This window comes from Mytilus edulis, chromosome 2, assembly GCF_963676685.1.
Source record: "Mytilus edulis chromosome 2, xbMytEdul2.2, whole genome shotgun sequence".
NCBI classification, from domain to species: Eukaryota; Metazoa; Mollusca; class Bivalvia; order Mytilida; family Mytilidae; genus Mytilus; species Mytilus edulis.
In genome coordinates this window covers 33,587,644-33,610,342 of record NC_092345.1, presented here as the reverse complement: position 1 = coordinate 33,610,342, position 22,699 = coordinate 33,587,644, and the positions used below count along the sequence as shown (strand labels likewise).

Sequence of the window (22,699 nt, the reverse complement as noted above, 5' to 3'; positions counted from 1 at the left end):
TTTGAACATCGGTATACTACTGGTGCCTTTATCAATTAACTACCGGCTAACCGGTGTATCGGTGGAACCATTATTCCAAGTAACCGGTTAGGCACAACTGTACGATTGACCACACTACTAATTCACCTTCACGTACAAATCATTATAAACTGCTTATACATGTAATTTTGTCTCCATATTACCATTTTATACATAAAATATCAGGAAATAAATTTGGAAGGTGCATGAACAAAATGATAAACACTGTCAACATTAGTGACTCTATTTGAAGACAACTAAAGAAAAAGGACTGTAACTGTGTTCTGGACCTCATAAAAGGCAAATACATAAAGATATAAGAACTCCTTATAAAAGGAGGCAGGATAAACATACATTTAAAGAAATAGCATGAATATAATGGAAATAAGTAAAATCACAAAAATACTGAACTCCGACGAAAATTCAAAACGGAAAATCCCTAATCAAATGGCAAAATCAAAGGATAAAACACATCAAACGAATGGACAACAACTGTCATATTCCAGACTTGGTACAGACATTTTCAAATGTAGAAAATGGTGGATTGAACCTGGTTTTATAGCGCTAAACCTCTCACTTTGATGACAGTAACATCAAATTCCGTTATTTTTACAACGATGCGTGAGAACAAAACAGACATAATCGGTAAAATAGTCAAAATATGGTTACAGCAGTCATCCCTGTGTTACAATCTCAAGAAAAACAAACATATACAAAAAACACAAAAATCTTGTAGACAACTCTCTCACAAGCAAACAACCATCGTAAAAATATAAGGGTATACACTAAAAGCAGGGGGACACATCCTACTGAATCAACACAGCAAGAGTAATAAACCCTGCATTTAATATAAAAAAAGAAGATGTGGTATGATTGCTAATGAGAAATTTCTCCACAAAAAGACCAAATGACACAGAAATTAAAAACTATAGTCACTGGAGGGCCTTCAACAATGAGCAAAGCCATAGGTTAATTTTTCCTGCTTCAATGGTTTACCTTTATTATTGTAGGGCCCTTTATATATAGCTTGATGTTCGGTTTGGTTCAAGGCTCTGAAATGAAGGTCGTAATTTGACATAAACTAATTTTATTGTTAACATTTACTACATTTTCTACATTGTGACTTTGTTGTAATGTTGTCTCTTTGGCACTTATACCACATCTTCTTATTTAAATGTATTTACAATAGGTCATTTCTGGAATCATGTCTTTCACCGGAAAAGATCGTCAATTTCGAACGCCTTTATGACGTCATTTACCAGATAGAAGGCGCGCCTGTATCCCTGCTCTTTTAAAAGTTTCCAGCACTTTCATAATCGTCATTATGTAGGGTAGTATATTAATAATTAACGTTCCGTAAGTACATAACCGTGATTGCCGTTTGACTGAGGGTGGGTGGTCATCCTTTCAGATTTGAATTTCCCTAATATTTTGTGCAGTATAAATTAAAACATTTTCACCCGTTTGCTCAACATGTGTTGGAAATTTCTATGCATACATTTTTGTCACGTGGTGGTGGAAGTCACATGACAGATTCGTCTGAAAACCGTATCCCTGAGCTGGCCTATTGATTGATATAAATCTGGCATAGAAAGGTATTTCTTTGATACCCGTTCTAATAGTTGATTTCGTTAAATTTTATCTTAATTGAACAATTGGCTTTAATAAACTTTTAATAAAATCGACTGATAATGACATTTCACGGTTGAATTTTACAGTAGCAAAATTTTTTAAGGTGATTTTGCTCAATACAGTGTGATTGATCACCGTACTTATTAATTCGACTGACATCACCTACTAAGTCATATGTTTTTCTTTTCTCGTCAAACCGTAACATCCCTTCAATGATAGCATCTCCTGGCTTTGTTTGAATGGTTATCTGATAATCAATATAAGACTTAATGCGATCACCATATTTATACGTCTTTCCGTATCGCAGAACTTTATCGGCTGGTATTACAAGCAGAGCATATTTTATAGATTTCAAGTACAATTTTTCACAAACGTCAAAAGAATGCCTTAAATTTTGGTTAATCTTAGATACAAAAGCATGACCAATTTGGATAACTGTCTTATTTTGAATATCTAATGTTGTAAATTTAGAACAAGTACACCAATGAGGTAGGATACCAGCTTCATCACAAGTTCTGTTTTCGGGAATTTCATGAAGTAAGCTCATTGATCTTTGCTTTGTCACTTGCTTTTTCTCAATTCCATTGAAATCTAAAATATGTTCTAATGTGGCAAAGATATCGAAAGGAGTTGTAAGTCTTCTTGCATTGATCTGCAAATTTCTGTGAACTTCTGGATACTTTTTAATGAACCATGAAGGGAATACAATCAGCATAAAGGGAAGACGGTCTTCTAATTTTCCAGGAAATGTTTCTCTAAAACGACCAAAACGCATTCCATGATCACTGAAAAAGAATACAACTGTGTTTTTTAAGATATCATTTTCAAAAAAGTCTTTGAAAAACTTAAGGTAAATTTTATCTGCTTTAAATGTTTCGTGGAGAATCTCATGTGTGAGCCTTGAAAACAATGTGAAGGAAAAATGTTGCTTAGACTGAAACATCGTAGCATATTTCTTTAAATAGTCTAGAACTATATCAGTGTCTGTTCTCCCATGTACACAATACTTTCGATAATACCAAACCGTTTTATCGTTTTCCATAGCAACACTTAAAGGCCTATTGAAGTAATCTCCTAGAGGTATTTTAAATCTTCTACGGAATGCCATTTTGGGACAATCTTCGGCATAGAACGTTCTATACCCCTTTGCAGAATATTTGTTCCATATGAAATTATAGTTGTCAAAGTCAAATGATGATAATTCATTTACAAATTTCCCTACTGTCATCGGAACTATATTTGGAAAAGTGTTATCAGCAACTTTATTATAGCCAAGTAAATCTATGGCGTTGTGTGTGTTTACTAAATATTTCCAAGTTTCCTTCATATAGCGAAGCATATTATTTCTAGCTACTGAATCAATACCCATCATCATAACATTTAACTGCTCTTGTCGTGTGTTTGCAAACTTAATGGCATTTTTTTCACATCGATCCTCAACATCTGCTTTTAAATGAACAAAAGAGAAGAAATTTGTATACACGTCTAGACCACCTCCAGTGTAGCATTTAACACGAATGAATTCATTTGATATATCAGTACGATCTACGAATTCTTTACTTTCCTTTTTAACCATAAAAAAATCGTTGTGACGCTTTTCATTATATGGGATCCAAATGACTTCATATTTGCAGTATTTCATTCTATTTTTCAGTTGCGAGTTATTAACAGCTTTCCAATTTATGAATATAGTATTTCCTTTCGAGTATACTACATCATTGATGACGGCACACTTTAAGGCTGTTCCTTTTCTGAACATGTGTTTCAATGATTTATCAAACGGATCAATATACGGAATTTTGCAAGCTGAAGTATCTACTAAAAAGGGGGCACTGGTATTTTTAAATTCAGTTATAGTAAATAATCGTTCTTTTGATTCTTGAACCTTGTATTGGCCTAACCAAACATGCTGGTAATATGCATAATAAACTAATATGAAAACTAAAAGATTAAATATTAAACAAAGGAAACTGCGATGTTCCCTCATGTTCTGATTGCTACTGAAGTCAGCTCATGCACTTTTGTTATCACTGTATTATTAACAAGTTGTATTGATATCTCCTATACAACTTAGTTTTTCTTCTTTGAAAATGCATGCGTTTATTACGTGATTGGTTCAGTCTAAGCTAAGCAGATTTTCAATATTACCTGGAAAATAAAAATTATGTTTAAAATATTTTTGAAGAAAAGTCATAAACGATACAGGCTTTATAATTGGAGACGCCGGATGCGTGTTTCGTTTACGAGATACTCATAAATGGCGCGCAAATCAAAACAGTCGGAAGATCAAATAAATTTAAAGTAGTAGAGAATTAAAATTTGAAAATAAATAAAACAAATGTACCAAATACAGCAAATGCCATTTATTATTATAGATATCTCAATTATAAATGTTTTGAATTTAAAAATTAATAATCAATAAATTTACAGAAAAATTATCAGATCAATAACATTTCATAATGTTCACGTAAACAACAAATTGCTGCTACCTTCTGGTCTAATCAAATAATCCCACGTTTATATTTGATCATTTTATTTAAATGTTTACGATTTCATTTTTTAATCGTTATACATTGTATTCAAAAAAATAACTCGGTTTTTAGATAAATCATTTAAAAAAGTATTTTAGTTAAAGTTGGACCAATTTGGTTTTTACGTTGAATTGTCTATCCCAGAGGGCGGAAGAAAGATCTAAGAAGCCATTTTCAGATTTATTGATGATTTTTGTTTCATTAACAATTGAAACCTTTCTTATTGGGTTCAACATATTTTGTACAGTATAAATTCATTGAAATCAATTTAATTACACTATGTTTAATAACTTTATTTAATAACCTGAGGAAAATAAAAAAAACTGTTAAGGAAGTACACGATATAAATAGAGTGTATGGATAGTAATGTGGACATTCTGCATGATTAACGTTAATCAATAAAATTATGTTTTACTGTTTATATTTAATAATTTTATTTAACAGTTTTCATTTCATTTTGATCATTATGATACAAAAAAAGCTAACTCGGTTTTTTTTTATGATTTATTCAAAAACAGAAGCATTGTTTTGAAAGTTAGACAAATTTTATTTTAAGTTAAATTTTATATGCCAGAGTGGAAAAAAGAAGGTTAAAGAAGCCAGATCCTCTAATGTCAGAGTAATTGATAATGTTCTTTCCATTTACAATCCAAACTTTTCTAATTGTGTTTCATTAATATATCCTCGAGATAGAAAAAAGAGAACAAACAGACACGGCTTCTAAACATCATTTTTAGAATTATACCTCGAATTAATCATAACAGTCAGGATTCTACTTCGTCAAAATTATCTCCCCATGACGCCAGTTTATTTTCACAATCGTAGAAATGGAAGCCATTGTAGGGTTGACGCGCTACCAATGTTGCTCTTGGAAACCGATAAATTTATCCACATTGCACCAATACGATCCGTATGTCAGTTGTATTTTAAAAGACAAATGTATCAACTAGCTAATGAGCATCAGTTAATGATCTTGTCTGCATTGATTCAACTTAAAACTATTGTCTGATCGGTTGTCAGGTGGAATTTTCGAAAATTCATAAACATTTAAAAAAATTCTAATTAAATATTTCGTGGAAGGGCAGACTAGATTTTTTTAGTGGTTGAAGACTATAAACCCTAGTTATCACACACAAAAAATTATAATTTTTCGAAGATATGCATATTCATCATCCAACTTGAAAAACTGCCGTCAAGTACTTTCAGTAAATAAATAGCTATTCGAACACACCTACTCTGTTTTTTGATTCATTAGATAGGTATTTCACTTGACCCATATATTTCATCTTTAAGAACTGTGATTTTTTTATGTTATTAAATCAACCTGTAGCTTTGATATATAAAAATGATAGAATCTGAAGCGAGACGATGTATGAAATATTCTTGCTTTGTACGATATCAAGACAAAATATTCAACTCAAACACGCCCTAACATAAAAAGGTGGACTCGATTTTCTCTTTTCGATACAATTGTTACCCATTTTTTTGGAATTTTTTCTTGAGTCACACAATGGAAGGGCAGACACAAAAATTACTAAACTAATAGATTGATATGTTTTCCGTCCGTGGTAAAAAAAAATTGAATCGGAGGTTATGCTTTTTCTACATCCAACTTGAAAGATACCCCATGTCGTCGACTTGATATCTAATTGTTCTGCTTAACTATGTACTAAATAAATTGAAAACTAAATAAAACACTTCGTAATTGAGAAGAAAATTGTATTTTTGTTTGTTTCTATTAACTTTTAAATTTTTTGTCACTATAGTAAAAATTACAGTAAACATTTCTCGCCTTCTCTAACAAAGAGCTTCGATTCTTTTGTTCTATTTCAACCGGGTTTCCGACTGATAAGCGGTCATCTCAATGTACACGACTCTATGGCAAAAGAGACGATTTTAATTTTGAAATTACCAATTCCACCTCTTAACCTAAGTAGCAATATACCAACTTCACCTGCATATGGGATATTAATTTTACAAATCGTTCGTTATTCAAGAGTTTAGAGCTTCATCTGTGTCTGAACAGAAATTTGATGAACAAGGATTATGTCAACGAATTTACAACAAATTATAAAGTATATGCTACCAATAAAGTCATTAATTTGACGTTCACAATTCAAATGATGGTACCTATGATGAGATTATTTCCAACAACGGTGTACCAAACTTTACTACTGGTATCTATGATTCGGGTATATTCATTTCGTACAACATAAATTCATCGTAATCAATTTGAACAACCTATATTGCTTTTCGTTTAATCCTCATAGATTGGAGGAGATGTGGTATGAGGGCCAATGAGACAACTCTCAATCCAAGTCACAGTTTGTAAAAGAAAAATCATTATAAATCAAAGTACGGACTTCAACATGGAACCTTGGCTCATATCGAACAGCAAGCTATCAAGGGCCCCATACATGAGTACAATTCAAACGGCAAAACCAACGGTTTAATTTATATAAAAGACGAAAAAAAGAAACACTCATGAACCACATCAACAAACGACAACTACTGAAAATCAGGACAAAAACTGAGGTCTCTAACTTAGGTAATTTCAGGAGGCAAATAAAACCTTGAACCAAATGCCGCCAAATAGAATATTGCACAATGGTCAATGAAAATAATTTTGTTGTAAGGTATTCAGTATATTTGAGAACAGAAATTGATTTTACAAGATAAATATTTTTCCTGTTCATAGTACGGAAACAGGGGAGAAAATTGAAACACTTATCAAAGCTGGTATAATTTAAAATATAGAGACGAGATATAACCCTTAATAGGTAAACATTAAATAACAAAAAGCATTACAAATAGTATCAATATGTCAAATTAACAGGAAATTATGAGTTGAGAGTACTCGCAGTTAATGAAAGCAAGTTAATTATTCCGGTAGAATAAATGTTTAAGGACAAATATAGTATTTAAAGAAAGAAATATTTTTTAAAACAATACAAAATTCGTAATTTACCTTTGACTTTATATACAATACATTCAACTCTCTCAATACTAAAGCCGTACAGACTGATACGCAAAGAATATCGGATGTTGTTTGAAATACGTATACTACCTTTTTATTCAGATTCACGTTTAAATTTAGAAATTGTACAATGATTAATAAAAATTACTCTTCTGTATAATACATGTGGTGATATGAAAATGTCAGTGTAACAGATATATAAGCGAACAGTGTGCAGTGTTTACAGATGTTGAGACATACACAAAATCAATGTTTTGAACAGCGGTATACTACTCATGAGTTAATTTTTATAACCGTTGTCTTTTCATTTGTGGTTTTTTTTCAAGATTTTAAATTTTGTAAGCGTTTATTTCCTTTTTCATACTATATAAATTAATTTTAATCAATTTGATCACACTATGTTTAATTACTTGTACATTATTTGATAATATTAAGAGAATCAATAAACTGTTGAGAAAATACAAGTTAAAGCGTGTATGTAATAGTAAAAGTTCAATGATAAGTTAATATTGATATTAAAAGGCCTCCGAACAAAAAGGGGTGTTCAGATCCCCGAGCCCGACAAAAAAAATCATAGGTTATAAATCGTATTTAAACATTAGATAAGAACAATAGTAAAAAAATATCTAGAATTTTTGAATAAGCAGTCATTTATGTGATAAACTGAAGAGACACACCCCCCTCAAAAAAAAAGAAGAAAAAAAAACAACATAAAAATTTAAATGAAAATTGTAAATTATAGCATTTTACAAGATCTTGTCTTTGTGTGCCAAGTACTAGTACTGTAACAGAGATATTAATCAAATTGATTGATTGTTGTTTGCTTTAAGTCCAGTAGCAAATATTTCATGCCTGTTAATGACTACAACACATAAATTTTAAATACAATAGGTAGGTCGTACAATAGGTGCATGAGTTTTTAATTTGATTCATAAAATCTACCCTAAAGTCGATCATCCATGTTTACGTGTAGTTTACAATATCATTTCACTCTTCCAATTTAGGTTAGATACTTTTAGCTCGCTTTAGTAACTGTGAGAATTCTGTGAAACTGTATTGTGTATTGTACTTTAGTTTTTGGTATGATATTCTGTACTACCGATCACTACTGCTCTCTTGGTTGGTCTCGTGTGGGGACGTTCGCCTCGAGAGCGGGAGGTCATTAAATTTGTTCGAATCTCGAACGGGTCAAACAAAGACGTTAATTAAATTGGTATTCCATTTTAACGCTTAACACGTGGCATCATAAAGTAAGACCACAGACTGGCCGGCTCAGCGTCGGAAATGTGTCCTGGTCGGGTGACTTTTCTTCCTGCGAACTAATATCTTGTAAACTTACAAGATAAAAAAAAGACTCAGCTTGTCAGTCTAGTAAAAAACGGGGTTAATGCTCTTATTATATTTCACGTAATCGTCCTGAATATTAATTTTATTCGCCGCTGGTCGTCATCCATTATCATTATTTATTTTACCGTTTTATTATACAGTGAAGTGTTTTTCTTTTGCTAGTATATATTAAAACTTCTTAAATTTTCACCAATCAAAATTAAAAAATGGCAGGTGAATTGTTTCAAACACTTGTGATTGTTGGGATTATTATCTTTCACGGTAAATAATAGTAAATCAAATGCGCCTTTTCGGATATATAATATCCTTCGGGTTCGGGGATCTGAACACCCCTTTTTGTTCGGAGGCCTTTTAATATCAATATTAACTTATCATTGAACTTTTACAAACCGTCAAAACTATATGAAAAGTACATAAAAAGCACTTGCAGAAACCTAATTTCCCTGTACTGGACGAGTCTAAATATGCTAAACTTAAATGATAGTTAAACAGTACTCAGACTGATATATACAATTAACAGTTACCAAATTGAAATGAAAACGGACCTATTTAATGACATTACATCATATAATTATTTATTTATGATAAAAAAAAAATAGCATCTAAATAACATCAAATGATAGTTTTACAAAATTAGGGGGTAAATTTATATTTTTAGCCAACTTTTCAAAATAACGATTTCTTATTTAATAAATCAGCAATCAAAACCCCCGTACAGACCTCATTTATAACTGACCAATGAATATTATGCATAACAACTTCATGCTATATATACTTGATGTTTTCGATCTGTCAGTAATCATGAAATAGAATCGTAGATCAGACTTTAGAAAACAGTAAGTAAACTCTTCCAACAATTAGCTTTTTAAACAGCTTGTTTAAGAACTTTTAATCGGACAGTCCTAGATGCATAAGGTCCTTCACAATATTCATCCGGCAAATGTTCCTTTTGTTTCTGATTTGGTAATTTTCCTACATTAAGATACATGCGAATGCAGAATAATTAGTTTTGTCTATTCAGTCCAATTAATTAATAGATCTTGCTTTATTTGTGTTTTTTTTTAAATAAGAACTATGAATGCAAACTTCAATGAATAAAACCGTATTGAACTAGGTTTCACTGTCCCGATCAAAACGTGTTGGTGAGATATATTCGCAAGTTCAATATATTATATGAAAACAAACACTTTAATTTAGTCGTCCGTTATTCCCTTTTCGTGTCCAAATGAAGCAAAAACACCTGAAAAAAACTTTTATCTTTCTTAGTTTTATCCTTGCCCGACAAAAAAAATCATATGTTATAAATCGTATTTAAACATTAGATAAGAACAATTGTAAAAAAATATCTAGAACTTTTGAATAAGCAGTCATTTATGTGATAAACTGAAGAGACACCCCCCCCCCTCAAAAAAAAAAAGAAGAAAAGAAAACAACATAAAAATTTAAATGAAAATTGTAAATTATAGCATTTTACAAGATCTTGTCTTTGTGTGCCAAGTACTAGTACTGTAACAGAGATATTAATCAAATTGATTGATTGTTGTTTGCTTTAAGTCCAGTAGCAAATATTTCATGCCTGTTAATGACTACAACACATAAATTTTAAATACAATAGGTAGGTCGTACAATAGGTGCAAGAGTTTTTAATTTGATTCATAAAATCTACCCTAAAGTCGATCATCCATGTTTACGTGTAGTTTACAATATCATTTCACTCATCCAATTTAGGTTAGATACTTTTAAAAAATGGCAGGTGAATTGTTTCAAACACTTGTGATTGTTGGGATTATTATCTTTCACGGTAAATAATAGTAAATCAAATGTCCCTTTTCGGATATATAATATTTGACGGAAAATGCATATTCACGACTAGATTCAAAGTGGATCAATTTGAAGCAAATGTTTACAAATTTAGAGTGGCACTTTTTACAATAAGGCAGAGCGTTCGCTAGAGGTAAAACGTATGCCGTAATAGAATAGATTTGAACCATAATGATCGAACTCGTTAAGTTAATAAGCCCTCCTTCCTTTTTTTCTCCACGATAGACGAATGTCATATACAAAACGTCATGAATTTACAAACAATAACGGCCACTATGAGTAAATGAGATATGGACTTTTTTTATAAATTAATTCCTATTGCAGCCAACATCTCCCAGTTCGGGACAGGTTATTTATTTCCACAAAATACCGCCTGATTATTGATCGAAGATATTTAAGCAACCAGAAGCACTTTGAATCAAACAAATTCTTGAAATGGTAAATTAAGGTATTTTGCTGGGTGTTTTTCCCAATCCTATTTCGCACCCCCTGATTTTAAGAGGGCGTATCTAATTAGTCATGCCCGATTAACTTTTATTGAATTGAACCTCAACTTAAAGATCTACATCGGGTAAATAAGTTCGAGGTACAATAAGTAGACAATAGAAATCCTTTGTGAAATAAGATCGTGCCAGGTATCTTAGAAAATAAATTTGCGTTGAATAACAATGAAAAATGCACGAGCAGGTTTGTAGGGATAGTAATTTTGATATGTTGCATGATTAACGTTACGCAATCACATTATCCAAAGTTCTTACTGTTTATATTTGATAATTTTATTCAACTGTTTTCGATTTCATTTTGATCGTTATGATAGAAAATACCTAACCCGGGTTTCAGATCAATCATTTAAAAAATAGAAGTACTTTATTTAAAGTTTGACCAATTTGATTTTTACGTTTTAAATTCTATATGACAAAGTGAAAAAACTGGATATCATACGACCACGTGAAATTCAAGGAGGATAAAAAAAATGGGGGTGTTTGATATGATAATCGTAACTAGAATTTTAGATCTGCATCCAGACTCCATTTGTTAAAACTTTAATGCACCAGAAGAACACATATCTAAATCATATATTGATGGAAAGACAGTAAAATAAGAATACCCAGGGTGGTCACATTTTTCTCAAATTGGAGTGAAATGTCAAGCATAAAAATATCAATATTACAACCACAAGCAAAAAAAGATAAATTTTCTGATATTCATTCATCAGAATGATACAAAAACGGTTCAATGAGCTTTTGCTGCATAGAATGTCAAAACGACAAATTTGACTATTTATAAGAATAGCTGCAATTACAAATATTGAACTTTTTGATTTTTTTCAATTGATAATACAGCAAATTGAGATTAGCCTTGACCTTTTCACATCCATTAACTTTCATATTGCTTATCATTTTTTACTACAGTATATAAACTTAAGATTTTTTTTATATATGTGAAGTTAGCAGCCGGTTCGTTATTCGATATTCAATATCCAACCGGCTGCTAGTAGTCAGTTCGATAGTCAAAATTTTGCTGAAAATCATAATAAAAAAAATAAAATTTTGATAACATAAAAAGCATGATTTTCATAGTTCAGGGGACTGATCAGATACGTAGGAAATCGTTTAATGACCTCTTCAAGCTGTCATAAATTCGAATATAAACCCTTTTCCAAGTTACATACATGTATTTGTCTTTATGTAATATAGATTTTTATAAAACGACTTCAAAGATTTACTTTTATATATGATATTTCTTAAAGCAAAAAAGGAAATTCGATATAATATTCTAGAAACATTTAGAAATATAAATAGAAATATTTATGGAAAGCCCAAAATACATATAAAGTTAAATATAGAATTGAGAAAGGAAATGGGGAATGTGTCAAAAAGACAACAACCCGAACATAGAAAAAAAACCAGCAGAAGGTCACCAACAGGTCTTCAATGTAGCGAAAAATTCCCGCACCCGGAGGCGTCCTTCAGCTGGCCCCTAAACAAATGTATACTAGTTCAGTGATAATGAACACCATACTAATTTCCAAATTGTACACAAGAAACTAAAATTAAAATAATACAAGACTAACAAAGGCCAGAGGCTCCTGACTTGGGACAGGCGCAAAAATGCGAAACCTAGCTGAGACCGCTCAACGGAGGATGAGACACCCCCCCCCAGGTCTTTCAATGTCCATAAAATGCAAGTAAATCATAGACTCTGTATATACAAAGGTTGTATCAGAAGGATTTGCAGGAATAATGTCATCTTCGATACATGTATCTATGGAGGGCTTAGATTGTCACTTTGTTGCTAAAAATTACCCAAATTTTAAGACAAAGGGCACAGGGCAATGGTGAGAGCCTCATGATCTCTCAATCTTTCTAATATTTTGCAAACTTTTAGTTAATAGGTAGATACAAACGTGACTAAAAGGAATTTAGGTACACTTCCTGTTTTCTATGTTTACGGAGGGCCCAAAGTCCCAGTTGGATATTCAAAATATATAGTGAAAACCTAGCCGAGACCGCTTAAATGAGGGTGAGACCCCCATGGTCTTTCAATGTCTATAAAATACAAGTAAATCATATGACTTTGTATATATAAAGGTTGTATCAGAAGGATTTGCCGAAATAATGTTATCTTCGATATCTATGGAGGGCTTAGATTGTCACTTTTCAGCTAAACATTTTCCAAATTTTAAGACAAAGGGCACAGGGCAATGGTGAGAGCCCCTGATCTCTTAATCTTTCTAATATTATGCAGACTTTTAGTTACTAAGTAGATACAAACGTGACCAAAAGGAATTTAGGTACACTTCCTGTTTTTTTATGTTTACGAAGGGCCCAAAGTGCCAGTTAGATATTCAAAATATATAGTGAAAACCTAGCTGAGACCGATTAAATGAGGGTGAGACCCTCCTGGTCTTTCAATGTTCATAAAATACAAGTTAATCAAATACTCTGTATATATAAAGGTTTTATCAGAAGGATTGGGCTCTCTGTAAATATATAAGACAGGAAGTGTACCTAAATTCCTTTTAGGCACGTTTGCATCTACCTATTAACTAAATGTCTGCATAATATTAGAAAGATTGAAAGCTCAGTATGCTCTCATCATTGCCCTGTGCCCTTTGTCCTAAAATTTTGACAGTTTTTTGCTGAAAAGTGACAATCTAAGCCCTCTGTAGATATCGAAGATGACATTATTCTGGTAAATCCTTCTGATACAACCTTTATATATACAGAGTCTATGACCTAGTTGAATTTTATGGTCATTGAAAGACCAGGAGGGTCTCACCCTCATTTAAGCGGTTTCGGTAGTCTGGAGCTGGCATGTCAATTAACTGCTAGTAGTCTGTTGTTATTTATGTATTATTGTCATTTTGTTTATTTTCTTTGGTTACATCTCCTGACATCAGACTCGGACTTCTTTTGAATTTTAATGTGCGTATTGTTATGCGTTTACTTTTCTACATTGGCTAGAGGTATAGGGAGAGGGTTGATATCTCACAAACATGTTTAACCCCGCCGCATTTTTGCGCCTGTCCTAAGTCAGGAGCTTTTGGCTTTTGTTAGTCTTGTATTATTTTAATTTTAGTTTCTTGTGTACAATTTGGAAATTAGTATGAATTTCATTATCACTGAACTAGTATATATTTGTTAAGAGGCCAGCTGAAGGACGCCTCCGGGTGCGGGAATTTCTCGCTACATTGAAGACCTGTTGGTGACCTTCTGCTGTTGGTTTTTTTTTTCTATGGTCGGGTTGTTGTCTCTTTGGCTCATTCCCCATTTCCATTCTCAATTTTATTTCACTATAAATTTCTTTTTCGGGCTTTCCATAAATATTTTTACTTTATTTTAAATGTTCCTAGTATTATCAGTGTTTCTTTTTGTTTTGAGAAATATTATATTTAAAACTCCATCTTTGAAGTCCTTTCATTGATAAAAATCTATAGTACATAAAGACAAATATGTTACTTCAAAGAACTGACTGCTAGCAGCCGGTTGGATTTTGAATATTGAATATCGAATAACGAACCGGCTGCTTACTTCACATACATAGATTTTTTCTATCTTTAGAAAAAAAAAATCCGAGCGCTGAAAGTCCTGAAACAGTATTTTCAATTTTGCATCCAAAAGTTTGCGTATGTATCTAGTTATAGATAAATAAATATTGTGTATTTACATTGTCCGGACAGATCGGTTATAACACAAAAATAGCATAGTCAACCGAAGCGAAGCGATATTTAAAAACAATCATAGTTGTGAATTGCATTGATTTCGCGGTTGGTTTAGTGAAGCATGAGTATTGTCTTAGTATGGTCAGGGCCGTAACTACATTGAGGCAAATGAGGCAAATGCCTCATGCTGGAAATTTAAAAAAAAAATGAAAAAAAAAGATTGTCTTTATATCAAATTGTTTTCACGGAAAGTGTCTTCCAAGAAGCAAGTTCTCTTCACTCCCTGATGTCGCCCGTGTAGTTTTTTCGTGATCTATGTTTCTATTTTACTTTTGATTTTCGGAGTTGATGGTCTATTGTTTGTACTTCTGTGTCTCGGGTTTGTCTTTTGTTCTTTTATTGTCCTACTTTATGACTATAGTCTGAGCGTTGTTTTTCATTTGTAAACGTGTGCAATGTTGCATGTCCACCGATGTCTAGATATTGTGCGGGAAAATTTTTTAAGAATATGCTCTCGTTTTTTATATAGATTAGACCGTTGGTTTTCCCGTTTTAATGGTTTTACACTAGTGATTTTGGGGCCCTTTATAGCTTTTTGTTCGGGGTGAGTCAAGGCTCTGTGTTGAAAGCCGTACATTGACTTATAATGGTTTACTTTTATAAATTGTTATTTGGATGGAAAGTTGTCTCATTGGCACTCACACCACATCTTCCTATATCCATTTACGATGCTATACTGGACACAGAAAAAAATTGTCGTTTCTGCATGTATAATTGAACAGAGAAAATACGGCAATTTTTCTGAGTATGGATTGTAAAATTAGGTATTTTCTCGGAGTCGTTTAAATCACTCGAAACTAGCTATATATAGGTGAGACATTCACAGAAGTGATAGATATGTATTATAAATATAGAAAATTTACTATTTTAATCAACAACAAAATAAATAAAAAAAAATATCTGTATCATATAATCAAGCTCCTGTGGATAAAACTACATAGCTGACATGGTTTAAATTAAAGAAAGACCACCAATTTCCCGGTATCAAATCATTTGAAAAAAAACAACGTATTGCCATATGACTTTTTACATTGAAGGGTTAAACTTGCATTAAGTCGTGTTTTTACAGAAAATAAAGGAATATAGAGTAAACGTGCACGGGACCTAATCGCACACAAAGTCAATGCATAGAAAAAATACAAATGATCAATGGTCAAAGTTTTTATTCCTGTTCCTCATCTTGATAGTTGCTGGAGGGTCTTGAACTTCAATAATCATTAATACCGTAAAAGAGATCAATATGGTCCCTAGTGTCGACTTAAGCAGTACTAGTACTTAAAGTATAATACTGCACTGTCACTATATTTAAATCTAGTCATAAAAAAATCACCAAAGTCAGCACAATACAAGACAAGAGCAGACAGACAGACCCGGTATTAATGATTATGAGAAATACGATTTTTACTTTATCCTACATATCGGTCTTTTAATGTTGCCCCTAAAACCGAAAAGTCTTAAATTACAATAAATCTACGTTTTTGCTTTGAGACCAGAATATTGTCGAAAAAATAGCGAAAGATTATTTGCGTTTCAATGTAAGAAAGAGTCCGTGGAACGCTCAGAATGCATGATTTTGCGTTATTTTTCTCAGAGCTTCTGGGGTCCTTCACCAAATTTTTTTCGCCTCGCTACGCTCGGCGAATATATTTTGCCTCACTATTAAAAGAGGCTAGTTACGGCCCTGCAATGGTTATCCTGGTGAAAAGTCGTAGACTCGTCAATATCTCAGGAAAGTTATTGAAAATACATATAATGTTAGTTTTTTATTACGTTGTAATTAAAAATCGGCCAAAACCATATTAACTTTTCTTTGCAAAGCTACATACATTAGCTCTACTATTTATTAAATAGGGGATATAGGTCACTCTCTTCACAAATAATACATGATGGTCTTCACAAATAATACATGATGGTTTGATATATAGATTCTGCGTACTAATGTTGTTTATCATCTTAACAACATGTTATATTGTTCTTTCATTGTTCTTTCATTTTTCTTTGTTGTATTATTAATATTACTTTTACTGTTGGATTGTTTTCTGTGATATACATTTAACTTGGATCGGTACTTATACATCCCATCAATGTGTTTGTATTATCTTTCATTTTTGCTGGTGTGTTTTGTAAATGCGACTTTTTTTGTTTCTTTGGTTCTGATAACGTGACTCTGTACTTTGAAAGGTCTGGTCAGTATGTTATTGCTCTATAAAATGTCATTATGTTATATTTCTATTATAAATTAGAAAAAAAACGTTGAACCACAAACGTCAAAATTATTCTTCACAAATAATACATGATGGTCTTCACAAATAATACATGATGGTCTTGATGTATAGATTCTGCGTACTGATGTTGTTTATCATCTTAACAACGTGTTATATTGTTTTTTTCATTTTTCTTTGTTGTATTATTAATATTACTTTTACTGTTGGATTGTTTTCTGTGATATACATTTAACGTGGATCGGTACTTATACATCCCGTCAATGTGACTCTGTACTTTGAAAGATCCTGTCAGTATGTTATTGCTCTATAAAATGTCATTATGTTATATTTCTATTATAAATTATAAAATAAAATGTTGAACCACAAACGTCAAAATTATTCAATCACGCAGTGGAATGCACCATTTGTGGATTCTTAAAAATTCTATAGAACTTTTGGACTATTTCAAATCTCGGACTATTTCTTAAATTAATTCTTACATACTTTTGATTTTTTAACCCTGTATGCTAAAGTGACTTATTATAAAGCTCAATGACTAAAAATTCATTCATCCAGTACAATGTATACATTTTCAACTTTTCCTTTAGCTTGCATGAAAATTAATACAGAATAAATATGTCAATTTGACAATCATGATTTTAATAATGAATTGATAATTCTGTTCCATGTTGATGCATTTAATGTGATAAAACATGTGACTGTTCTTTGAAGCAATTGTTCTTTAAAATTAATATGTATGCAAAATATTGTAGCCATGGTACAAACAGGAATGGGCCCAGTACAAATTAACTTGCTTGCAACTTTAAATTTACCACCAGTTGTGCCGTCCACTCTTAAGAGAAGGGAACAAAAGATTGCTACAACTCTGGAGACTGTAGCCAAAAAATCTTGTCTTGAGGCCCAAAAGGACGAAATTAAAAAGGGAAATGGAAAGGTAAAAAACTTAAAATTCCAAATGATTATTTTTATTTTAATTATCATGAATAAATATGCAATATATGTACATTGTTGGAAAATATAAGATTTATTTGTATGAGCTTCAAAAACAGGACGAAAATAGTTATCAAAGGTACCAGGATTATAATTGCTGAGCTTTTCTCCTGTTTCGTAGCAAAGAAAACTCATGGAATGGTTACTTACTAGAAAATAGTGATTATTGAAAAGTGCACACTCACTCACTACAATTGCATAAACATAAACACCAAAATTTCTAAATAAGTGGCTGATTCAGGACTGGCTTGATGTTGATCAGGAACAATATTTTGAACATTTTTTTGGCAAAGTAATTATGTTTTTTCTCCATCATTTTCATCAAAGGGAAAATATTTTCTAATCTGTTGCCAAAATCTGCTTCTGTAAAATCAGCTTTTTTTTAGAATACAGGTAGACTCCTTTATAGATGGTTGGTTATGCAACATCAAACAATTCAAATTTTGTTTCTTGCCTAACATGAATTCTTCAGTACATGTATTTAAGATATGTATCTATTTTTTTTAAAGATGGAAGTAAGCTTTGACGGTGGGTGGCAGAAAAGGGGTACAGGATGGAATTATAATAGTAATACAGGTGAGAACTTTTCTGTTTATTTTTACTTGTATAAAAATAAGAAAGATGTGGTTTGATTGCTAAATTTAGACATCTATTCCCTATAAACCAAAACATTTAGATATTAACAACTATATGTCCCACCATGGTCTTGAACAATGAGCAAAACCAATATTTAAAGGGCCCTGAAATGACAAATGGAAAACAATTTAAACGAGAAAACTAATGGCCTGATTTATGTACAAAAACAATGAATAAGAAAAAATAAAAGAACAAAGTGTCAGTGTCCCTTATGTTGCACATTTTGTATCTGTCCAACTTAAACTTACTCCAAGATCAATAATAAAAAAATAAATTAAATGTTTAGTTATTTTAAACTTTTCATATTGCATGTACAAATGTATTATTATCTTATAGTATTATTATCTTATAGAAATGTAAGCATTTGGAATCATTTGGAATGCTTACAATGAATTTTTCAATATAATAATTGATATTTTCAAGGGACATAAATCTTTTGAAAATAATTGATATACTCTGATTTTCTAATTTATCCTAGACATTGCTGATAAAAAACAATGATATAAAAGTCATAAAAATCTGGTAAAAATTGTACACTTGTAATTTTACATGTAATTAATATTTACAAGAGGCATAACTCTTTTTACCTCTGCCTTCATGGTAATTTACCTGTTTGAAATCATTTTAAATAAAAATAACGTCCATAATTTCAGGCAATGCATCATTAATTTGGAACGAAACAGGAAAGGTACTGCAGTTCTCTCTTAGAAGTAAATATTGCCAGATATGTGCCCTACATCAGAGCAAAAACCAGACTATACCTGTACATGAATGTTAAAAAAACTGGGACGGTTCTAGTAAGGCAATGCAGCCTGACATGGCAATATCAATGGCCAGAGAGTCAGAGAAAACTTGATGTTCAATAGATGTCATCCATGGTGATAATGACTCGACCGCAACTTCTCGTATGAAAGCTGTGTTCCCTTCCATTGAGAAGAAAGAGGACAGTAACCACACCAAAAAAGGCATCACATCAAAACTATATAAGCTTAGCCACAAATATAAAGTACTAAAACAACCAAATGTAATATCTTACATTGGGAGATGCTTCATGTACGCCATAAAAGAATGCCAGACAAAAGAGCCAGAGAGTCTTAGAAAATCACCGGATATTATAGTTCCACATTTATATGGTGACCACTCTCTTTGTGCCAATGAAGATGTTACCTGGTGCAGTTATCAGAAGAATCCTTCTCATTTCAGGTAAAGTACATAGTACTTTAAGAAAAAAACACAAATTAGTTATTTAAGATAGTATTATTTGCTGTTCTATGTTACCAATCAACTCAGGTCCAGGTTTTGCAGATCTTTTACTTCCCCTTAATTGGAATGTTTAATATAGATTCATGGTATAAATCTGCTTATTTGGAGACAGATTGGGAATTCATAGGTTAGACTGTTGATTTATAGAAAGAAAATCTGGTGATATATTGCATTATTCAAAATTTTCAAATAAATACAAAATATTTGTGTTTTTAGATTCATTTTTTCAGCTTGGCCATTTAAGGGGAGATAAATCTTTTACTATTTTTTGTGTGTACTGGACTGAAAGAGTAATTTAGTATTTTACTTGTAGCAATAAAACAAGTTTGGTGACAACATTTTTTCTTTCAATTTTCTTTAAGCATATTAAAAATCCTATCTTCTTATATTTTATTTCAAAATTCTCATAGATTTCTTTATATGCCAAAAATGTGTTTTTCATGAACAATCTGAGCACATTTGAACAATTTGTATGACCTGTAGCTTGAAAAATAGCCCAGGACCCATACTTTTTATTAGTTTTTGTCGAGCCTGCAACTTTTGTTGCAGAAAGCTCGACATAGGGATAGTGATCCGGCGGCAGCTTTTTAAAAGCTTTATATTTTAGAAGGTGGAAGACCTGGATGCTTCATACTTTGTATATAGATGCCTCATGTTACGAAGTTTCCGTCAGTCACATATCAAATGTCCTTGACCTCATTTTCATGGTTCAGTGACCACTTGAAAAAAAGTTCAGATTTTTTGTAATGTTGAATTATTTCTTATTATAAGTAATAGGATATTTATATTTGGTATGTGCGTACCTTGCAAGGTCCTCGTGCCCGTCAGACAGTTTTCATTTCACCTCGACCTCATTTCATGGATCAGCGAACAAGGTTAAGTTTTGGTGGTCAAGTCCATATCTCAGATACTATAAGCAATAGGGCTAGTATATTCGATGTATGGAAGGACTGTAAGGTGTACATATCCAACTGGCAGGTGTCATCTGACCTTGACCTCATTTTCATGGTTCAGTGGTTATAGTTAAGTTTTTGTGTTTTGGTCTGTTTTTCTCATACTTTATGCAATAGGTCTACTATATTTGTTGTATGGAATGATTGTAAGGTGTACATGTCTAGTGGGCAGATGTCATCTGACCTTGACCTCATTTTCATGGTTGAGTGGTCAAAGTTAAGTTTTTGAGTTTTGGTCTTTTTATCTAATACTATATGCCATAGGTCAACTATATTTGGTGTATGGAAATATTTTATGATCTATATGTCAGTCGCACAGGTTTTATTTGTCCTCGACCTCATTTTCACGGTTCATTGCTCAGTGTTTAGTTTTTGTGTTTTGGTCTATTTTTCCTAAACTGTAAGTAACTATATTTGTTGTATGGAAGCATTGTTAGCTGTACATGTCTGCCTGGCATGGGTCATCTGACCTTGACCTCATTTTCATGGTTCATTGGTCAAGGTGTAGTTATCTTGGTTAATGTTAAGTTTATGTGACAGTTTTTAATAAAGCTTTATACTAAGGACTATCAACATAATATCAATGATTACATGTAGTAAAGAAGGCGAGACATTTCAGTGTGTGCACTCCTGTTTGTAAAAAGCATAGACAAAACTTTATTTTGGCAAAGTATAAAAAAGATCTATCTGAGGAAAGAATTGACTTCAGTCACTTTTTCATCAAATGCTCTACAATCTATATCTTTATATTTGATTTATAAAGCTAGTGGCAATAAGTATTTTCACTTTTTCATAGGTTAACAAGGCTGTAGGATTATCTCCTGGTGAATTCACCTTTAGAATGGCCTTAAAAATTGCTGCAAAGAGAAAGCTTCAAAAAGCGAAGCAGATTAGTTTACAAGCAAAGAGAAAACGTCTGGTAAAATAATTATTGAAAAGTCGGAAAGAAGAAACTAAGGAAATTCATGCAGGTGTTACCTACTCTAAAGCTGCTGAATTATATCAAGATGAAGAACTCACCCAAACAACAGAAATTCCAAATAGATTAACACTACCAGAAAATCAATTCACATACGTTGTATTTGATACAGAAACAACTGACAGAGGGAGAAATAGTGACATATTGCAGATAGCAGCTGGTAATGATTTTAATGTGTGTCTCTAATATTTGATTAACTGTGCATTTGTATTCAGATATCGCAGATCAAATTTATTCGTTCATTGTTTAATCATAGGTTTTTTGATTGAGTTAAGTCTGCCAATTGATATTGTATCGTATGTTTTTCTTTGTTGTGATGTTATGCTATTGTTTCAGAAAAAGGGAGAAGGTTTGGGTCCATTAAAACGTTTAATCCCGCTGCAAATGTTTGCACCTGTCCTAAGTCAGGAATCTGATGTACAGTAGTTGTCGTTTGTTTATGTAATATATACGTGTTTCTCGTTTCTCGTTTTGTTTATATAGATTAGACCGTTGGTTTTCCCGTTTGAATGGTTTTACACTAGTAATTTTGGGGCCCTTTATAGCTTGTTGTTCGGTGTGATCCAAGGCTCCGTGTTGAAGGCCGTACTTTAACCTATAATGGTTTACTTTTTAAATTGTTATTTGTATGGAGAGTTGTCTCATTGGCACTCACACCACATCTTCCTATATCTATATGCTCAGTTGTGAAATTTCTGAACAGGCATCTGCTGTGAATATGCTAAGATATGATAGGGGAACAAATACTATGTTCCATAGAGGTATTCCAGTCTTATCAAAACCAATACAAGAAGCTCTTTTGGATTTTATTGAGTATTTAAAGAAATTCCCTCAACCCGTACTTGTAGGACACAATGCCTGTAATTTTGACATTCCCATTGTTTGCAATAGAATGGCTGAATTCAAATTATTTTCAGAATTTTTTTCTCATGTTTTTGGTTTTGTTCACACTCTGAAAATTTCACAAAGAATCTTCCAAAAGTCTGATGTTGGCAACTACAAGCAGGAAAATCTCGTCAGTAAACTTCTTACAAACTGCACATATCAAGTGCATGATGCAAAAGAAGATGTAAGAGTATAGTCAGAAAAAATAGAGAAGGAA

General features: G+C 32.1%; 2 protein-coding genes across 3 annotated transcripts; one reads left to right on the top strand and one right to left on the bottom strand.

Moving 5' to 3' along the window:
* Window positions 1-1,678: 1,678 nt before the first annotated feature.
* Window positions 1,679-21,720, bottom strand: LOC139512014 (uncharacterized). 2 transcript variants are annotated; one of them, XM_071299319.1, is made up of 2 exons: window positions 21,639-21,720; window positions 1,679-3,798 (listed from the first exon to the last, which is right to left on the bottom strand). In XM_071299319.1, exon 2 carries the CDS (start codon window positions 3,635-3,637, stop codon window positions 1,718-1,720), a length of 1,920 nt encoding a protein of 639 aa, XP_071155420.1. In that variant the 5' UTR covers window positions 3,638-3,798; window positions 21,639-21,720; the 3' UTR covers window positions 1,679-1,717. The 2 variants fall into 2 exon arrangements, with proteins under 2 accessions (XP_071155420.1, XP_071155419.1); XM_071299318.1 differs by lacking the exon at window positions 21,639-21,720 and adding an exon at window positions 7,150-7,297.
* On the top strand, window positions 17,533-19,361 carry LOC139512015 (uncharacterized). Its single transcript, XM_071299320.1, has 3 exons — window positions 17,533-17,710; window positions 18,276-18,342; window positions 19,056-19,361. The coding sequence occupies exons 1-3, from the start codon at window positions 17,546-17,548 to the stop codon at window positions 19,178-19,180; spliced, it is 357 nt and encodes a 118-aa protein (XP_071155421.1). The 5' UTR covers window positions 17,533-17,545; the 3' UTR covers window positions 19,181-19,361.
* Window positions 21,721-22,699: the final 979 nt, after the last annotated feature.